A 20,927-nucleotide genomic window follows, 5' to 3' on the forward strand; every position below is an offset into this window, starting at 1 on the left:
TACAGTTTGTTGATGGATACATTATTATTGAGTGAGAAAAGTTGGGAAAATGTTAGAGCGATGAAAGCTAATCTCATTCTCTTTGAGGTTATATCAGGTCTCAAGGTTAATTTTCAGAAAAGTCTGTTGATGGGCGTGAATGTTCCTGGGTCTTGTTTGACTGACATAACTATGGTTCTGAATCGTAAAATAAGGTGAATCCCTTTTCTTTATTTGGGTCTCTTTATTGGTGGTGATTCTCGTCGGTTGAGCTTCTGGTATCCTTTGATTGACTGAATTAAAAGAAAATTATTAGGGTGAAAAAGTAGGAATTTGTTGATGGGTGGTCACTTAATCTTTCTAAAATATGGCATGTCCTATCTAGTGCTCTACTTTCTTTCCTTCTTAAAGACGCCCACATGTAATATCTCCTCTATCGAATCTATTAACTGGATTAAATGGTAAAAGGTTTGTCGAGGTTAGGAGAAATGAAGAGTGGGGGTTAGTAAAATTTGGGAGTTTAAGCAGACATTCTTAGGTAAGTGGTATTGGAGGTTGCTCTGCAGAAGATGTGTTTATGGTACTAGGTGTTGGTGAGTAGGTATGGAGAGGAAGGAGGGCGTCCAAAGAATCGAGGGAGGAGTGGGTCTTCTTGGTGGCGTGATTTGATGAGTATCAGAAGAGGTGTAGTAACAAAGATGAGTAATTGGTTTATTATAGTTTTGTGCGAGTGGTGGACAATGGGACTACAACTTACTTTTGGCGTGATCCGTGGTTGGAAGGAGGTATGTTATGTGATAGGTTTATATGTTTGTTTGATTTAGCTGAAAATCATACGATGTCAGTTGCTAATATATGTTCTTTGGGTTGAGGTGTTGGGGGTGGAGCTTGGTTGTGGCGACAAAGTCTGTTTGCGTGGGAAAAGAAGTAGGTGGAGGAGTGTTGTGAGTTGTTGCATAACATTTCTTTCCAGGATGATCGAAAAGACAAATGGGATTGGCTTCTTGATCCCAGCAAAGGTTACTTAGTGCGCATCGTTTACAAGTTGTTATCACAAGGCGTGCAAAATGAAAGTTTAGACATGCACAATATTATTTGGAATAAGGCCGCTCCTCTGAAGGTATTCCTGTTTGCTTGACGGTTGTTATGTAATCGACTTCCGATTAAGGATAATCTTCTCAGGTGTGGTGCTCTTTAGTAAAATTCTATTATTTGTACGGGTTGGCTGCGACATCAAGGAAAGTGCTAATTGACTTTTTTGGGATGCTAGTGTTTTGGGCATATATGGTATCTTGTCGGCAATGGTTAAGCATTTATTCAGCGAATTCTCAGCATCTGTCAGATCATCTCATTCAGATTGACAATTTGAGTGATTTTTCAAAGAAGGTTCGATCATCTATTGTTTTAATTTGGTTATCTTGTGTTTGGATAGTGTGGAAGGAAAGAAATTGCCGCATATTCAAGGATACAAAGTTGTCTTTTGTTCAATTACTCGACAAAGTTAAGTTGTTATCTTTTTGTGGTTGAAAGCGCATCGCGTGAATCTTGCTTTTGATCTTATTGTTTGTGGACAAGGTTTATTGGATGTTGAAGGTTTATCACTTAATTTCAATGTTGTGCTTTTCACTTGTGTTTTGCTTTTTGTGATGTTGTTGTTGTGCCTCTTGTTATTGTACATTGTCGTAGACGTTTGTTGATTTCTATCCGTATACTCCTTGTGTTAGGTAAGATTTAAACTTTGTGCCAATATATTCCATTTTAACTTAATTTTTTTAACTAAACTACATAATTAACCCCACAATTTTCAACATAATCTAAATTAATCATATAATTAACTAAATTAACCATAAATCTACATATGATAAATCAGGTGTCGCAAATCTAAGAATCCATTTAGTGTCTTTGGAACATTATTGTTTTTTTTTTTTATCATGCACCTTGTATATGACTTGATATCAAGTCCAAATAATTGATCCATAGTCCATAGAACAACAAGATCACACTATTGCTTTAATACATTTGATTTGATACACTCACTACTTGTTCAAAAACAAACTTCCCAGGATGGTTCTAGTGAGCTGATGACCATAGAATCCGCCCACGTGGATCAGCAGCCAAATATTTATTACATGGTAAGTGCTCACCAAATATTATCATACAATCAAAGTTGAGAGCTGACCCATATATTTTTAATACTTAGTATAAAAATACAAAAAATAGCAGGCAGATAGAAAAGGACATAAAACCGGGTAGGTAGGTAAGTAAGAATGGCTAGAAGCAGAACGCATGGTTTTGAACGTGATTACTTGGCTACCTCTCTTTCTCACTTCTTCATTCTTTCTTAAAAGAAAAGAAAAAAACTAAAATACTAAAAACTAAAACCATCCTTCAGTCCCACCTAACACCCCTACCTCGTTGATTTTTCTTTCTCCACCCGCCAATCTCTTGACTTCCCATTTTCTCTCTCCCTTATATTACCACATTTTCCTCTCTTTCATTTCTCATTCTCTCAACTTCACTTTTCTCTTTCCTAAAAGTGCTTTGTCTTCATAATCAGTTGAAACAATGTTGTCAGTAGCTCCTTCTGTTGATGCCAAACAGACCGCAGAAGTATCTACTTCTGTTTCTATACCTAAACTTGATAATTTTGAGGATGATTCTCTTTCTACCCAAACTACTCATATATTTAAATCAAAATTACCAGATATACCTATCTCTAACCACCTCCCCCTTCATACCTACTGCTTCGAAAACCTTTCTGAATTTGCTGATCGGCCTTGTTTAATCGTTGCTGCCACCGGAAAAACCTATACCTACGCCGAAACCTATCTCCAATGTCGAAAAATCGCAGCTGGTTTGTCCAAATTAGGCATCCAGAAAGGCGATGTAATTATGATTCTTCTACAAAACTCAGCTGAATTTGTTCTCTCTTTCATTGCTGCTTCCATGATTGGCGCGGTCGCAACCACTGCCAATCCTTTCTACACCAGTGCTGAAATCTTCAAACAAATAAAAGCTTCTGAAACAAAACTCATCATTACACAAGCAATGTACGTTGACAAACTCCGTCAAAAAGATCAGGTTGGTGTAGAATTTGACTTTAAGGTGATAACAACCGACGAACCACCGGTGAATTGTTTACATTTTTCGGTGATTTCTGAATCGAACGAAGAGGATATTCCGGTAGTGGAGATCGATCCAGAAGACGCGGTGGCGCTACCATTTTCTTCAGGAACAACAGGATTACCTAAAGGAGTGATTCTAACACACAAGAGTTTAACAACAAGTGTGGCTCAACAAGTGGATGGAGAGAATCCAAATCTATATTTAACAACAGAAGATGTTCTTCTTTGTGTTCTTCCATTGTTTCATATATTTTCTCTCAACAGTGTGCTATTGTGTGCACTGAGAGCAGGAAGTGGGGTTTTGTTGATGCATAAATTTGAGATAGGGACTTTGCTTGGTCTTATACAGAAACATAAGGTGACGGTGGCGATGGTGGTTCCGCCGTTGGTTTTGGCGTTGGCGAAGAGTCCGACGGTGGCGGAGTTTGATCTGAGTTCAATAAGGTTGGTTTTGTCTGGTGCTGCACCGTTAGGGAAAGAGCTTGAAGAAACTCTTCATAATAGAATTCCTCAAGCTGTTTTGGGACAGGTAAAATTCTTTTCTTTGATTCTGTTTTTGTCTTTTACGTGTTTTCAGTTCAATTCTAAGTTTTTCAATCAAAGTAAAAAACTATCCTATTTATAAAAGAAACTTAAGTTAATAAAATGGTTAAAAAATTGATTCTCATATATCAATTTTTATTTATTTTAACATCTCTTATAAATAGAATCCAAGTGATCAGATTATACACATTTACTCCCTTCAATCCTATTTGTAAGATACATTTAATTTTTTTTTTATTCATTGCATAAATAATGTATTTGGTCTATATTCTATATCAAATACATTAATTAGTCAATGAATCTAAAAAATCAATTTTTTCTTATAAATAAAAGTGGCTTGAAAATTTTTTATGTGATTGAGAATTGGACAGCTCTGGCCAAGTTAATTTAATGAGGGCATTCTAGTCATTAGAAACATTAACCGCTCAACTAATTGTTCGGTCTCCATACCCTTGACGTGGCTGTTTTCTCTTTTGTGAGAAACTCTTGACGTGGCTTACATCAATATCAATACAAATTTTAACTTTTTAAGAAAAATAATATACCGTATACTTTTACTCCTTTCTGTTTTATTTATAAAAGAAAGTTAGGTCAACAAAAGTTAATGTATTTGAACTTAATTTTTAATTAGATACATTAACTTTAGTTGACCCAAATTTCTCTTATAAATAAGACCGGAAGGAGTATTTTCTATGAATGAAAAATACCTTATCGGAAGTAATTTTACAAAAGTTTCATGCATGTTTAGCCTTCCATTTGACTTTTTATGTATATACTCTCTCCAGTCACTATTATAAGCAAAAATCAACTTTTTAGGTTCATTCATTAAATGATGTATTTGGTCTATATTATTGACTAAATACATCAATTAATTAATGAACCTAAAAGGTTGAGTTTTACTTATACTAGTGACCGGAGGGAGTATATGTTTAAGTTCATACATCAGAAAATAAGGAACTAAATATGAATTAAGTTTTAATAAGAATTGAATTTGATAAGAAAATATTTTATAGTATGAGCTAAAATATATATCTTACATTCTTACCTTCCTCAAAAAATATTTCACCAACAAAGAATACTACTAGAATGAGATATTATAATTGTTTCTCACAATTAAGTATTTTGATAGTAATTTAATATGGATAATATGTCAGCATAAAAGAAAAGAAATTATAGATAAATGACTTCAGCTGGTTCCTATAATTACTTATTAATAGAGGAGGACTACATGCCTTTAAACTGTGATGGTGGTATTTGTGAAGAGCTGTGGCATGTTTTGTGCCTTGTCTTTGCAATTATGTAAAAAATTTGGACTAGTATGCTATTGAAGGGAGGAATAATAGTATGAGAAATGTTAATAAGTGTACTTGATGTATTTGTTTAGAAATCTAAAAAAAATAAAAAATGAAGTTGTATTCAACATATTGAAACTTCAAAAAGAAACATTTTTTACATAAAATTTATAAACTATTTTCTCTTTGAATCATTAATAAGTGTCCTAACTTGTTAACATACCCCTAATAATATTTACCTTTCTCTTAATTTTTCTGAAACGATTGAAGACAACTGAAAATTTGAAAGGAAGTAGCACTTTGTTTTTTTTTTTTGACGTGAAATGAAGTAGCACTTTACTATTTAACTAGTAAATACAAATATTGTATTTTTAATAAATACATTTTTTTTGAAGACATAAAAATGGAATATATTAACACCGGCAATGTTTTTAATAAATACATTAATTAACCGATCGTAAAAAAAGGGTAAAAAATACGTTAGTTTTTTACTTTGCCAAACAAAACATTAATATTTGTTTTACTTAAAAAAAAAACATTAATATTTGTTTAACGTTTACGTAAATTAAATTTTTTAGACAATGTCCCAAAAAAAGCTCGTCCCTACCGACATATATAATTAATGCTTATATATTCGCATCATCGATGAATATGATTGCAAGATACCAGGACATTAAACCTGGACCTACAAGGACAAGGAGGAGTAAATACTGGCACTATTTCTTCTTCTTTTGTTGGTATAATCTTTGCAATTATTTCTAAGCAATAGCATTTACCGGTATGATCCTCAACATATTCAACAGACAAATATGTTCTTTTAAGATTTCTAAACATTTTTTGGTTAAAATGATTTAGACCCTAGCCTACAAGTTTTTCCTTAACCACGCTTGATTAGGACATGAATTAGTTGAACTTTTATATTATGGCCAAAGCCCATTATTCTTTGGGATTCTTTAACAAAATTTTCGTATGTATTCTTTTGTTTTTGGTCCAGTTTTTCGTATGTATTCTAGCGTACGAAGAAGAAGAAAGGAATATAGTGATGTGTACTCGTATTTTTGCTTGGGTCAAACTTGACAACGTGACTTAGGTGTATATATATATTGGGTTAGTTTATCTTGTTTAGTTTCAACACCACTTAACCTAACACGTATAAGGTCAAAGTTTTGGTGCCTCAACCGTCTCAATTGCTGCCTAGTTGCCAAAATTGCTAGGGATAGAGGTGTCGAATATGGGCAATAGAAATGTTCGTTAAATTCTTCAACTTCAACCAACAAAAGGAATTTTTTATAATAACTTTAATAATGTAAAATAAATTGACCCTTACTATAATTTAAATCATTTTCAGACAGTTTTCCAATTCATAAGCAACCTAACAAATAAAATAATGAAAACTAAGAGAACAAATTAATAATGTGTACTTTTGTTCTCCATGTGATGTTGTCAACTTCAAAATTTATAGTTGAATAGGATTGGGACAAAACCTAGTTAGATTTGTGAACCTAAATTAAACATGTGTCTGGTCTATATAACCAAAACTTTTTTTTAATTATCAGTTATGAAAGAAGATTATTTAACTGGAGCATTTGTTTTTTTATTTTTAAATTGAAATTTTTTGCATGTGTCTTCAGGGGTACGGTATGACAGAGGCAGGCCCAGTACTGTCCATGTCTTTGGGCTTTGCAAAGAACCCATTCCCAACAAGTTCAGGCTCATGTGGCACTGTTGTAAGAAATGCAGAGCTCAAAGTTCTTGACCCTGAAACTGGTCGTTCTCTTGGTTATAATCAACCTGGTGAAATTTGCATACGTGGCCAACAAATCATGAAAGGTATATATTATATAAATGCAATATAACCTTATCAATATTTTTCTTTTCTAGTAGTTTTCTGTATTTCATGATCAAATATTATGCATATTCATAGTATAATATTTTTTTAATTATTTTCAAATTATACATTTCAATATTTTAGGATATTTGAATGATGAGAATGCAACAAAAACTACTATTGATGAGGAAGGTTGGCTTCATACTGGTGATGTTGGCTATATAGATGACAATGATGAGATTTTCATAGTTGACAGAGTGAAGGAACTCATCAAATTCAAAGGCTTCCAAGTATGTATTTCATTAATTTATGAATACATTTAAATTTACCTCATTAAATCAAATTTATGCTTAATTATTATTTTGTTATGTTAGGTGCCCCCTGCTGAACTTGAAGGTCTTCTTGTAAGTCATCCATCTATTGCAGATGCAGCTGTTGTCCCGTAAGTATCTTAATTAATTTATTTGAATCTTGATAATGTCATTGTTTATATATAAATAGTAATTAATCACTAATTTAACAAAATATTATAACAGGCAAAAGGATGTTGCTGCTGGTGAAGTTCCTGTTGCCTTTGTGGTAAGAACAAATGGAAATGATCTAACTGAAGAGATTGTAAAGGAGTTTATAGCTAAACAGGTAATATAAGCATTGCTATATACATTAATTGTGTTATTTGATACAAAGAAATTAAAATTCTACTTGACTAGAGTGAAAACCCATTATGGTCCCTCACAATTTTCTTACGGCCCAATTCAGTCTCTGACTAAAATAAATTCAAATTAGTCCATTATAATAGAAAGACCGATTTGTTAAAGACTAAATTGTGTCATCGGAAAATTGTGAGAGACTAAAACGGACCTTCATTCTCATTTGACTGATTAAGATCAACATTTTTAAAAGACTTTGAACTCCAATATTTGACTAAAAGTGGCATGTGGTATTTATTGTGAACAGGTGGTATTTTATAAAAGACTGCACAAAGTATATTTTGTTCATGCAATTCCAAAGTCTCCTGCAGGAAAGATATTGAGGAAAGACCTAAGAGCAAAGCTAGAAAACTCCACCTAAATATCTTAGAAGATATATAGAAGCTTTATCATTCTTTTATTGCTAATATATCTTCCTTATTGGTTCATTTGTATATTTAGGTTTCAGAAATAATTAATGTTTTGATAACTTCAAAATATAAAGACAATCCAAGAAATAGTTTTATGTACAAACCGCTCCATTGTAGTTTTAAGCCAATTGCCTAAGCTTTTCTGTGGTTCCTTTGTGCTTGTAATGTGATTTGAGAGACAGTGTTTGTTTGTTACTATCAATCTTTGTAGTCCTTGTTCATCAAAGAAAATCTTTTTATTACTTTCTTCATTCTTAGAATTGGTAGTCTTCAATTTTACTGTCTTTTTAATGTTTGGAAATATCAATCTCATTTTCAGTGTTAAATTTCAATAAGTTCTAAGCAAGTGCTTCAAATATTTCATAAACAATTATCAAGACATAATAGAACTGTTTTGCTAATTCCAATTGGTACGGACTCATAGGAATAATTTTAGTACATAGGAGAGGATGATAACAAGTTCATTAAACACACTGTATATATTATGGTAACAGAGTCACACTCCTTACACTTCTTGGCCAATATATCTTCCTTATTTGTTTTGTCTCCAAGAAGTATTTGAATGTACACACTCCATTGTATTGTGATTTGAGAGACATTATTGTCACTATCAAACTTTGTTTGGTCATATCAATGTCATTTTTGTCATAAAATGTTAGGATAATTAAGATAAAGAACTAATATGTATCAAAGAAACAGAGGTAACACTTATAAAATGGTCCCTTAAAAGAACACTATACTTTGTAGGTTCTAAATGTTACTAGAAAAATTGCCTCCATCTGTGCATTGGTTTTGTGATTGGAAATCCATCCATACCTTTAAATTTTTTAATGTTTTTGTGCATATACAAGTTTTTAATGTTTTTGTGCATATACAAGAATCGACTTTTTTTGGGTGGTGGCTGAGGTTCGAACCCCGGACCTTTGCATATTTTTATGCATTGTCCATACCAACTGAGCTATGCTCACAAGGACATATACAAGAATCAACTTGGAGTGAAATCCTAATCCTGATAAGGAATGAACATTTTATAAAATGTATTAGGCGCATATGTATAGAATCATATCATGGTGCTGTAAGTGTAAATAATGTTTTCTTGTGTGACAAGATACTGGAGCTATTGTTGCTGTTTTATATTTACTGCTCTTGACTTTAGGTGTATTTGTAACCTATTTCAAATACTAATCCTAATTTACTGCTGCCTTTTTTTTTTCTACGTCTAAGCCTACTACATGATTGAGTGTCCTCTCCAACCCTTCATAGAAGGTCGGTGGTCTGGACACTAACGATTTTGAGTTCGGATGACTTAAATAAAAGCAAAATCTATTTTTATAGGAAGTAGATCAGAAACTAGAAGAAAAGGTTGTTTATTGACAGAAAACTCTATTACACTTTCATAGCATGTGTATAGAATCATAAAACTAAAACCAAAGAAACTTAATTTGTATGTCAACATTAAAGAAACCTATATATAAAAAAGACGGTAGATCATCGTAAACCTTGAAATATGGACTGTCTGATCTCAATCTAACACTAACGTGTTGACTGTGTGAATGCCTGAAATTGTTGACCACAGCAAATCCAAATCCTTTTATTTAAAGCTACAATTCCACCAAGCAATGTAAGACTCGTATTCCCATCGACCAATAACTTCTTTAGGCAAAATGTGTTGCAAATGTTGTGGCTTCAGCTCCACGCAACAGCCTGGATTTGGACAATAAACATTCTTTATGTCATGGCTTAGTTGGTCGGCCACATGCTTAGATATACAATTGGCACAAAAGGGGTGATTGCATATTGCACTTCCTCTAACAATATCAGAGTCTTGTATGAAATCAGAGCATAAACCACAAAAGGATTTTGGAGATAGTGAAGAACATTCATAGCTGGTCTCAGTGGTTTCTTTCTTCAACTCTTTCTCATTACTTGTTACTGAACATTTGAGAATCCCTTTCAAATTTTGTTGTGTGAATTCATTACACTTCACATTCACTGAGTTTTGATTTGGTTGATCAATGGCAAATGTGAATTTCTTCTTCTTCTTTTCATCATCGCGGTCTTCAAAAGGAGATTTTCTCTTCTCTGAAGATGTATTTTCTCTTTGTTGAAATCGTTGACAGTTATGTCCTCCATGCCATGGAACCTTACAATGTGCGCAGAATAATTTGTGACAAGATGGACACTCGGCATTGGTCACAATTTTAATCTCATCATTCAGCAACGAAACTGAACAATTCTTGAAAGGACAATTCACCTGTATATCTTTATTACCCAAGAAGAGAATTTTTGAGTTCTCTTTCTTTTCTTTATCATCATGTAACGAAAACAAGTCTTCCACTTTGGCAACAATTTTGTTAGCTGCTTGTTTTATCGAGTTTTGATTTGGTTGATCAACAACCAACGCGACTTTCTTCTTCCTCTTCTCTTCATCGTCGCGGTCTTTAAAGAATGATTTTCTCTTCTTTAAAATTCTATTTTCTCTTTGTTGGAATCTTTGACAGTTATGTCCTCCATGCCATGGAATCTTGCATTGTGCGCAGAATAACCGGTAACAAGATGGACACTCGGCATTGGTAACACTTTTAATCTCATCATTCAGCAAAGAAACTGAACAATTCTTGAATGGACAATTCCCCCATATATATTTATCACTCGATAGGAGAATTTCTGAGTTCTTCCTCTTTTCTTCATAATCATGTAACGAAAACAAGTCTTCCACTTTAGTAACTAAATTGTTAGCTGCTTGCTTTATGGAGTTTAAGAAACTCATCTGTCTGGCTACAAATAAAAAAATCATCAAGGGTTGTATCGTAGAGAGAGAAGGTAACTATAAGGTTTTGTTGTTGTTCGACCAAAATACAATAAATTTAGGGTTTTTCCTTCAAAAAAAAAAATTTAGGGTTTTGTATTGTGACTAATATACTGCGTGCAGGGCACACTTAGTCTAGAATAAATCTTGCTATTCAAACAATTAGTCTAGAATAAATCTTGCTACTTTTTTTTTTGAATAAATAAAATAAATCTTGCTACTCAAACAATTAAAATCTAGAGAAAAAAATTATATTAACAATTAAAATCTTGTAAAATCTTGTTTTTCCAAAACTAAAATTAAGAACCCGTTTATTATAGTTTTTTTTTTAAAGAAAAAATCACTTTATAAAAAATCACTTTTAAGAGTTTGCATGTGTTTGTTACGTTTTTTTATAAAAAGAATTTAAAAACGGCTTCAAATGAGAAGTTTTTTTTTTGAAGGAACAAATGAGAAGTTGTTAAACACGGCTTTTCAAAAATAGATTTCTTTTTAGGGAAGAGAGAAAACAAGTGTCAAAAGATTGAGGTAATTCTGTAACAAAAAAATCCCTTTTATATAATATCCAAACAAACTAAGGGTCTGTTGGTTACAGATTAAAATAAAAGTGATTTTGACATTGGATAATTTAAAGGTTATTTTTTAGGGATTCTATAAAAAAATGCAGAATCTATTTTGCGTTTGTTTATCGAAAAAAAAAACATAACTTTTTTTTAAAAAAATAATTTAGTTTGTTTTGATACAACTATATAAAAGGAATTTTTGTTTTCTTTACAAAACTATCTTTTGATATTTATTTTCTCTCTCCTAATATTTTTTGAGAATCTACTCATAATTGCTTCTCATTCGAAGCTATTTTTAGATTCTGATTTTTTGTAAAAAGTTGTAACAAACGCATGCAATGCTCTTAAAAGTGGTTATTTATGCAATGCTCTTAAAAGTGATTATTTTTTAAAAAGAAGTGATTTTTTTCTCAAAAAAGATATAACAAATGGGTTCTAAAATTGTTCTAAATGATTTTTATTAGGATAAATAAACACAAAATAGATTTTGATTTTATATAAAGAGTTTGTTTGTTACGAATTAAAATGAAATTGATTTTGACATTGAATAATTTAGATTGCTTGACGCCTCATTTCAACGCTAAAGATTGCTTGGCATGAAGATCTGCAAAAGGTTTTGGTAGAATACTAAAACCTTTTTTTGTTTTCCATATATCAAAGTAGTTTCCATGACATGTTTCTTCCCATATCATCTCGAAGAGTCGACACGACATGAAAATTCTACTTTAGATAAATCAAAATGCAAAATCAGAGTTGAGAAATCATCAAGTATAAGAACATAAACAATGTTTATGTCTTTACAATATACCATCGACAATCTTTGTCTCTATAAATAAACGACATCGTTTATAAATAATGTTTGCCTATAGTATATTTTAAATCCATTGGCATTGTTTATTGGCATACACTTGATTGATTGTGCGATTTGATTTATCTAAATAGATGTTTCCATATGTGCCACCAAATTCAAATGATATGGAGGAAAAGGGTGTGGATTGGTGTTATGAATATCTCGCTTGTGTTTCCTTCTTTCGGTATATGAGCTACAAATAATGATTTAAAATGTGAAACACTCATCATTGTTTTGAAATATTTTGATCCTAAACCTTGTTTGAGTTCGTTTTATTGTGCTTTCTTATGTTTCATGTTACTCATGAGTGTTTATGGGCAGGGTTTGATGGCTCATGATCCGAAGGAACAACATCGTAGAGCACATTGCATATTAGCTATCATTTTTTTTTTATGTCAAATAGCCTATTGATTGGAGCGCACACATTTAAACGTGAAAAAGTGGGGAGTCCAAAATTCAAACTTCGGCCCCTGCACAACATCGTCATTACAGCTACCAACTGAATTGTGCTTACATGACAGTCATCATTTTATGTATACGATATTAAAATGACATGAAATTGACTTAACAACATGAATAATGTATATTCTTTAAAAAAAACAAGAATAATAATAATATATATTAAAAAACATGAATTCTTTAAAAAAAACAAGAATAATAATAATATATATTAAAAAACATGAAAAATATAATACATGAAATTGACTTAACAACATGAATAATATATATTCTTTAAAAAAAACAAGAATAATAATATATATTAAAAAACATGAAAAATATAATATGTCCTAATAAGAAGAAGTAAAATTCCCTCAAAAAAAGAAGAAAAAAAATTGGTAGCCCGAGTTTTTTTTTTTTGAGGAAGGTAGCCCGAGTTTTTTTTTTTTGACGGAAAAAAAGGATTTCATTAAGCAACCAAATCGGCTGCAATAGAAGAAACAATACAAGGAGGGCATTCCTCAATCCAAACAGTATCAAAGGAAGTTAAAGCAAATTTAGCTAAAGAATGAGCTGCCATATTAGCACTACGTTTAATATGACTCAATGAAAAGGAATTAAAACGGGAACTAAGACGATTACAATCAGCAACCACCATACCAAGGTAAGATTGATTATTTGAAAGTTTGTGAAAACCACGGACCACGTTAAGAGAGTCGCTTTCAAACATCACCTGGAAAAACCCCATATCGAGAGCAAACTGAATCGCTAGCCTTACACCCAATGCCTCGCCAACATCAGGATCTGGAATGGCTTCAACAATCCAAGTAGCTGCTGCTGCAACATCTCCATATGAATCTCTAATAACAACGCCAATACCCCACATATTGTTAGTTGGACCAGCAGCATCAACATTAACTTTATAACAGTTTGGAGGAGGGGGGTTCCAAGAAATGGGGGAGTTGGAAGGCTCCGGATTATCAGATGATACATGTGTGTTCAGCATTAAATTATAGTCATCCACTATAGCCCAAGCCTTACGAACAATATCTTCCACAAGATATTGTTTCCCATCAAAACATGACTTATTGCGAGCAAACCAAATACCATAGCATAAAGAAAGAACATATGAGATGACATCTGATGGTGAATGTGAAATGACATGATCAAGCCAAGAAATGAAAGAGAGGGGAGAATCCTCTATTCGAACACCCAAAGGAGAGTGAAACCACACCTTTTTCGCCCAGATGCACCCTTTAAAGACATGATCCATATCTTCGTCAGCATTACCACAACGAGAACAAAGAGGGTCAATCAACATTCCTCTATGGATCAACTTCTTTTTAGTGGGGAGGCTATCATGAAAAATCCTCCAAGCAAGGTGGGTATGTTTTGGGATGGTACGAATGTTCCAAAGCTTTGACCAACACTCAGAATTGGCACCACGAGTAGAAGTTTGAGAAATGTTAAATTCCTCCCACTTTCGAATGGAGTGATATGCACTTTTAACTGAGAAAATGCCATTTTTGTTAGGTCCCCAAATTTGAGAATCCATATGTGTTGATGTTGGCAAAGGGAGTAGGAGGATTTGCATGGCTTCAAAAGGCAAGAAAGTTGCATTTACCAACGATGCATTCCAAATTCCAAGATCATGATGAATAAGTTGAGACACTTGAGAAAGTTCAGAATTGGGGGGCTTTGGAGACCACACTTTGTAGCCCGAGTTTTGTTGGATAGTTGTATGCAAAATTAATTTGAAATTTAATTTTACTTTAAAATAATTAAATATACAAAAATGAAGGTACTCAGTTCAAAAACAAAAAACTCCGAGAGGTACTAAAATGTTCACCTACAAATAATCCAAATAAGAATTGCCACAGTAGCAAATGTATTTTCATCCTCATTCATAAAAATTGACACGTCAATTTAATTAAGTGCAAAAATGATTGGTGAAAATTTTTCCAATACTTTTTAAAATCTGAGAACTAAATTTTCGAATATAGAAATAGGAGAAAACTATTGTGCATTTTTATAGGTCTTTTTCGAATGGATCTTAACAAAAAATACATTTTTTTTTAGTTATAACAAACTTTTACAAAATTATGGAATTGGGGAAATCATGGATAGTTAAGTTAAAAATTCAACCATACAAAAAATATTTAAGGAAATACACATAAGTTTTGTCCATATTTATGATGACTAAAACGGATGATCTTTTATAGCTGTGAAGAAGAAGAAGAAGAAGAAGAAATCATGAATCACTAAATATATAAAAATTAAAAGTGCATATATAAATCATATAGGCTTACTTCCTCCACAAAATAACTTGCACTGCTTATCTCATATCCAGGCATGCATTGGGGTGCTGGTTAACAACAGTCAATAAAGACATCAAGTTATGTTCCTTCAAAAAAAGACAACAAGTTATGTGGCTGTAGTGGGAAAACTATTAAAAGTATTAAATTTCAATTGTAGTAGAACCCTTGCATTTTTTGCTCTAATTTCTTTTGTTTTTGTTGATCTTTTGCTCTGTAATTTTCACTCATAGAAAGAACCTATGTTCTCCTCATTTTGAAGATAAAGGATGCTCTTTTGTGTTTTGTTGTTGATGATGCATTATGTCCAATAGTCACAGCCTCATGATGTGTTTGTTATTTTTCATTTTATTTTTTTTATAATGGCTTGTGCCTATGATGCACGCTGTTATATTGTCGAAAAAAAGGACTCATGCATGAAGAAGTTAAAGAGGGATCTCTCTTCTACTTGTTCTTTTCACCATTATTGTATTTTGGTTTTTTCCCTACTTTCTAGTTTTTTTTTATGTATTCTTTCATTTTGGTTTCATTTTTTGTAATCATAACTTGTTTGAACACTCATGTATCAAAATACTTGTGAAACACTGCGAGAAGAACCTAAAATATTATTGCACACTCACCTCCTTTGATGCTCCAAGTCTTTTATTGATATTTGCACTTCTGATCATCGCTCAAGAATCTTCGATCGACGATCTTCAACAGCTGTAATAAATCAAATTGGTGTCACAATGTTAATTCATGAAGAAAAAAAAAGTAAAAGTAGGTGATGAATTTGCAAATTATATTAACGAAAAAGTTTAATGAACATTGTCTATAAAATTAATTTAACAACTAACTACTGACATTTGTCATTCAAACAACAAATGAACATTGTGTAACAAATTGAAAATTTTAGCATACATCTTGAATTAACAAATTCAGGAATGCATTCAGACCAATTATGTGCATGTTTAGATTCACGGTGAGTTTGACAAAATCAGACAGCTCCTGGGAAGATATCAGTATCACAAAGTCATACTCCAACAAGCATATGGCAGAAGCAAATTTAGTTGTTTAGAAGCAAAAGGGAACTAAAACACAAATGAACATTGTTAAATCTCTTGGTTTCTAAAATAAAAGATGGAACAAACTGCAGAACAGTTTTTGAAATTACTGCATAATAAGCATGTGTAACATTCTCTCAAAAAAATAATAAAGCATGTGTAACATGGAATATTGATACAAGTATTGAGCACAAAATAAAGCATTTTCAAACATTCCAAAAAAAATAAAACAAAAACTACATTACACTATTCTCTACTAAAAATCTAATTCTGCACTAACAAGAACCGCTATTCTCTTCCTTTTATAGATGAAAGATGATGCACGTTTGAAAATGACTTGCAAGCATTCTCAAAGCATCTTTGGTAGGAGAGAATTACAGCTTGCAACAATTTCCTCTTACATGTAAAATATGTTGCTTATCATCTTTTCTTTATAAAATGTGTCTGTTATTTTCCATTTGTGGTGTTAATGACTTGCAAGCAGTAATGTAATATTACCGAAAAAAAGGAGTCATGCGATAGAATGTTAAAGAGCAATCGGATTATGAGAAAATAGCAAAATTTTATAAGCCATTTTCACCTTTATTGTATTTTTGTTTTTTCTGCTTTCTGCATTTTTTATTTGTGATTTCTGTTTCAATTTTTATAACTTTTATTTTATTTTTTGTTATAATTTAAGATTAATAAATGACACAATGGAACATTGTTTTGTGTATCACTGGTTCCAATTTTGGTGGACTAGTTTGTCTTCAAAAAAAAAAAATTTGTCGATTTACGCAATTAGATTTGTTTCTTTACTACATGTGCTCCGTCGGTTAGGTTGAATGGCGTCAGGCAGTGACAGTTACGTTCCAAACGATCATTTTTTCTGTCGGTCATAGAGGAACAGACGCCACTAAGAGGGGAGCCATTGTTATTAATATACTTATGGACTAAATTGAACGATAGATTTTCTAATACTTTATAGACTAAATTGATGAATTTCATATACTTCAGGTATTAGTTATTATCTTTATATGATTAGAGACTAAATTGAAGAAAGAATGATAATTTAAGAACTAGATTTAAGAATGATTCCTTTTGCTTTGATACCTCAATGCTGCTGGTTGCAGGAAACTGGTAAACCAAATGGTACAAGCATGCTAAATGGTACAAGCCAACAAAAAAACTACCAAAAAGTAAATTTGACTTGCAACAAAATATAGCAAAGCATAGTACCTTATAAAACTTGTTCCTATTCTGTCCTTGTTTTTTGAAATTTAAGTATTTCATTATTTTTAACTATGAATGCAATGGGTAAATGTTAGTGGTGGATCAAATTAACGGGCTAGATGGATGGACTTTGTGTTTTTAGCTCTCTCTTTTTCGCTTTTCAATAGAATATGCATATGGTCATATCATAAAGTTTTTGTTTTTGTAGATTGGAAGTATTAATTACTAATAGTTTAGAATAAAAGAGATTGTTGAAGCATAATTGCTTGAGTATAATTTGGTAACAGGCCAATTGGGTTTAATCAAGTGTTAATATATGTTTTCTGTATATTCTTTGCAAGTTTTTTTGACAGCAAAATATAAAGAAGGGTCAAAATATAAAGCAGGGTTAAATTTAATATTTTTGATTGAATCAAGTTGTAATTTTACCACTAGCTAGCCTTCTAAACAATGTTGTTGAAGTAGCCACTGATTATTCAAATTGTTAGGTGTATTGCTGCTGTTTTAATGGTCTTGACTTGAAGTGTATTTGTAACCTGTTTCAAATAGATAATGTACCTAAGTCTAGGATTGAGTGCCCTCAAAAACCCTTCATATAAGGTTGAAAGCTTGGACACCGATGATGGTGAGTTCAAATGATTTAAATAAAATTTAAGACGCGAAAAAAGATATATATTAATAATATGATAGGAACTAGATCAAAAGCTAGAATCAAATCTTGTTTATTGTACTATTCTGCACTCACCAATCACATAGCATTCGAAGACAGGTATGCCTTGACAGAGCTCTGCCAGTGCTAAATTTTACTGGAAATAAAAATGCCTCCATCTGTGCATAATTGGTTTTGTAATTGGAAATCCTTCCATACCTTGAAATTTTTTGCTGCTGTTGTGGATATATAAGAAAAGAATTGGAATGAAGTAAAATCCTGATAAGGAATATTTGTCTAAAAAAATCCTGATAAGGAATGAAACATTTTAGAAATGTGTTAGACACTTATGGAGTAAAAACAATCTCCAGAGTCTGAAGAATTTTGGGATTGTATCATGGTGCTGAAAGTGTATGCAATGCTGTCTTGTGTGACAAGATATAATTATGTTATTGAAGGAGTCACTGATCATTCAAATAGATAATGCACTGATGTGTATTTTTGTCTACATCTAAACCTAGCACGCGATTGAGTTCCATCTCCAACTCTTCATAGAAGGTCGGAAGCCTGGACACTAATGATGTCGAGCTCAAATAATTTAAATAAAATTTAATACGCGAAGAATGATATATATTAATACTATGGTAGGATCAAGATCAAAAGCTAGAAGCAAATGTAAATTGATAGAAAACTCCATTACACATTCATGGCATGTGCATAGAAACATAGAACTAAAACCTAATAGACAGAATTTGCATATCAACGTTAAAAAAACCTAAACATATAAATAGTAGATCATTATAAAACTCAAAATCTAGACCTCCCGATCTCAATCCAACACTAACGTGTTGACTCTGAATGCATGGAATTGCTGACAACATCAAATCCAATCCCCTTTATTTAAAGTCACGATTCCACCAAGCCATGTAAGACTCGTATTCCCATCGACCAACGACTTCTTTAGGCAAAATATGTTGCAAATGTTGTGGCTTCAGCTCCACACTACAGCCAGGATTTGGACAGCAAATTTTCTTTATATTTTGGCTTAGTTGTTCAGCCACATGCTTGGAGATACAATTGGCACAAGATGGATGATTGCATATGGTACTTCCTCTAACAATATTGGTGTCTGGTACCAAATCAGAGCATAAACCACAACGGGATTTTGGAGACTGTGATGAACATTTACGGCTGGACTCAACGGTTGTTTTCTCCTTCAATTTTTGTTGTTGAAATTCATTACAATTCACGTTCACCAACTTTTGATCAGCCACTTGGTTAGAATCAACGGTGATTGCGGCTTTCTTCTTTGCCTTCTTCTTTTCATCGTTGTCATGGCCTTCAAAGGGAGAACTTCTCTTCTTTGGAACGGTGTTTTGAGAATCAACGATCATGTATGTTTTATTGGAGCATGCTAGTTTTAGCTGAAATTGTTGACAGATGAGTCCTTCATGCCATGGAACTTTACATTGTGCGCATAATAACCTGCGACAAGACGGGCACTCGGCTTTTGTCACGATTTCACGCCCACCAAAACTCATCAAAATTAAACAATCATTGAATGGACAAATCACCCACACATCATCTGAAAGGAAAATTTCTGAGTTCTTTTTCTTTTCTTCATCATCATCATCATCATGTGACCATAACAAGTCCTCTACTTGCGTAACATATTTGTTTGCTGCTTGCTTTATGGATCTTAGGAACCTCATCTCTCCAGCCACAAATAAAAAATCAACAAGGGTTTGTATATTGCATCAGGAAGACGGTAACAATAGGGTTTTGTTTTTGACCAAAACGATAGGGTTTTGTTGGTTTGGTTGTTCGACCAAGGTTGTTCGACCAAAATGGAATAAATTAAGGGTTTTTAGTATGCTTAATGCTAGATACGAAACCTGATTTCGTGAGTGCTTCCCGAATGAGCTGGCAGCTTTTTAGCCCTTTGATGTTATATAATTGAGGAAAATGCTATAGTGTGCACGATTTAGTTTTCGCACCATCCACGCGAATGAGTTGTATCATTCATGACCGTATGATATCCTTCATTCCTTTTTTCCCTATCACTTATTTCAGCCAAAATGACAAATTTAACCCTTAAACGTGTCTATGAAATCGTGGGTGTTTGTTGTGCTGGGCTTTTGTTACCACCGACTGATGTACAACATATTTCTTGCCTCTCCACTAATTTAAAACACTATTGTAGAGTTACACTAAATAAATATAGCAGAGGTATAAGGTATTAATCGTATCTGCATTGCACTATATAGATGGAAGATTATTGCAAACTTCAGTGGCAGCAATGGTGGCAGCCATGCAAAGAGGTGGTTACCGAAAAATGAGACTTAACTAGTTATCCCTTTATTGGATAACTTTGACTATTTTAATTAAAGTCAGGATCCATTGACACCAGGTGTCAACAGATTCGTTGACACCAAATCTCAACCCTCCATTTAAGTTTGATCAAAGGCTCATAATTTTCATTTAATGGTCTATAAAAATGCCCAAATTTGTTGGTGTACCGAATCTCACTCTTTATTTTCATTTTGGGCAAATGAATCTCGCTCTTGATTGATCGTTTGTTATTTAACAAAATCATTTTTTGAATGATTATTCAGTGAAATCTTGTTTCTGCTCGCGGATCTCAAATTACACGGTTAATCCTTATTGGCTCATGATTTTTTTTGTAGACAAGAGAATTGGCTGCCAACTCAATTAGATTTAAAAGGTTTTCTATGTATTTTAATTATGCCATGATGATCGAAATAGCTAAAATCAATTATCACTTCTAAAATCCCACCAATGGAAGCAAACATATCAAGAATACCCCTATATTCACAAACTGGGAATGAAGATGATGATAGTTGCGTGATGATTTAAAAATTAGAACATTAATTTCAGTAATAAAAACATACCTATTTTAAGTTAAATTTTATTACTAATTAAAAACAATAAAAGTATGTGTTACTTGCTACTCCTGTGGGTTATTATGGAACATTAATATTAGCCTTTGATTATAGATGATACACGGTTGAGATTTGGTGTCAACGAATCCGTTAACACCTGGTGTCAACGGATCCTATCTCTTTTAATTAATTTACTTTTAACAAATAGTAATCTTCTTCAAAAAAAAAAAAAGAAGTAATCTTATGTAACGGGTTTGC

The 20,927-nt window shown here is 32.6% G+C and overlaps 4 protein-coding genes across 4 annotated transcripts; 1 reads left to right on the plus strand and 3 right to left on the minus strand.

The window, feature by feature from the left end:
- Positions 1 to 2,482: 2,482 nt before the first annotated feature.
- LOC146919025 (4-coumarate--CoA ligase 2-like) lies at positions 2,483 to 8,129 on the plus strand. Its single transcript, XM_085712311.1, has 6 exons — positions 2,483 to 3,633; positions 6,571 to 6,769; positions 6,912 to 7,057; positions 7,142 to 7,209; positions 7,304 to 7,406; positions 7,725 to 8,129. Exons 1-6 carry the CDS (start codon positions 2,545 to 2,547, stop codon positions 7,836 to 7,838), a joined length of 1,719 nt encoding a protein of 572 aa, XP_085568437.1. The 5' UTR covers positions 2,483 to 2,544; the 3' UTR covers positions 7,839 to 8,129.
- A 1,298-nt stretch (positions 8,130 to 9,427) lies between these two features.
- On the minus strand, positions 9,428 to 10,657 carry LOC146919026 (uncharacterized). The gene has a single exon (XM_085710585.1). The coding sequence runs from the start codon at positions 10,655 to 10,657 to the stop codon at positions 9,479 to 9,481; it is 1,179 nt and encodes a 392-aa protein (XP_085566711.1). The 3' UTR covers positions 9,428 to 9,478.
- A 2,359-nt stretch (positions 10,658 to 13,016) lies between these two features.
- LOC146919027 (uncharacterized) lies at positions 13,017 to 14,102 on the minus strand. The gene has a single exon (XM_085710586.1). It carries the CDS (start codon positions 14,100 to 14,102, stop codon positions 13,017 to 13,019), a length of 1,086 nt encoding a protein of 361 aa, XP_085566712.1.
- Positions 14,103 to 18,430: 4,328 nt separating this feature from the next.
- On the minus strand, positions 18,431 to 19,574 carry LOC146919028 (uncharacterized). The gene has a single exon (XM_085712312.1). The coding sequence runs from the start codon at positions 19,476 to 19,478 to the stop codon at positions 18,663 to 18,665; it is 816 nt and encodes a 271-aa protein (XP_085568438.1). The 5' UTR covers positions 19,479 to 19,574; the 3' UTR covers positions 18,431 to 18,662.
- Between the last annotated feature and the right edge of the window lie 1,353 nt (positions 19,575 to 20,927).

Source organism: Medicago sativa, chromosome 5, assembly GCF_051527215.1.
Source record: "Medicago sativa cultivar Bolivia chromosome 5, Bolivia_mono, whole genome shotgun sequence".
Classification (NCBI taxonomy): Eukaryota; Viridiplantae; Streptophyta; class Magnoliopsida; order Fabales; family Fabaceae; genus Medicago; species Medicago sativa.

Excerpts from the sequence above, each read along its gene's own strand:
- LOC146919026 (XM_085710585.1), bottom strand. The coding sequence starts at position 10,657 with ATGAGTTTCTTAAACTCCATAAAGCAAGCAGCTAACAATTTAGTTACT.
- LOC146919027 (XM_085710586.1), bottom strand. The coding sequence starts at position 14,102 with ATGGATTCTCAAATTTGGGGACCTAACAAAAATGGCATTTTCTCAGTT.
- LOC146919025 (XM_085712311.1), top strand. The coding sequence starts at position 2,545 with ATGTTGTCAGTAGCTCCTTCTGTTGATGCCAAACAGACCGCAGAAGTA. Across the intron at positions 6,770-6,911 it reads TGGCCAACAAATCATGAAAG|GATATTTGAATGATGAGAAT; the intron begins GTATATATTATA and ends TCAATATTTTAG. Across the intron at positions 7,210-7,303 it reads GCAGATGCAGCTGTTGTCCC|GCAAAAGGATGTTGCTGCTG; the intron begins GTAAGTATCTTA and ends ATATTATAACAG.
- LOC146919028 (XM_085712312.1), bottom strand. The coding sequence starts at position 19,478 with ATGAGGTTCCTAAGATCCATAAAGCAAGCAGCAAACAAATATGTTACG.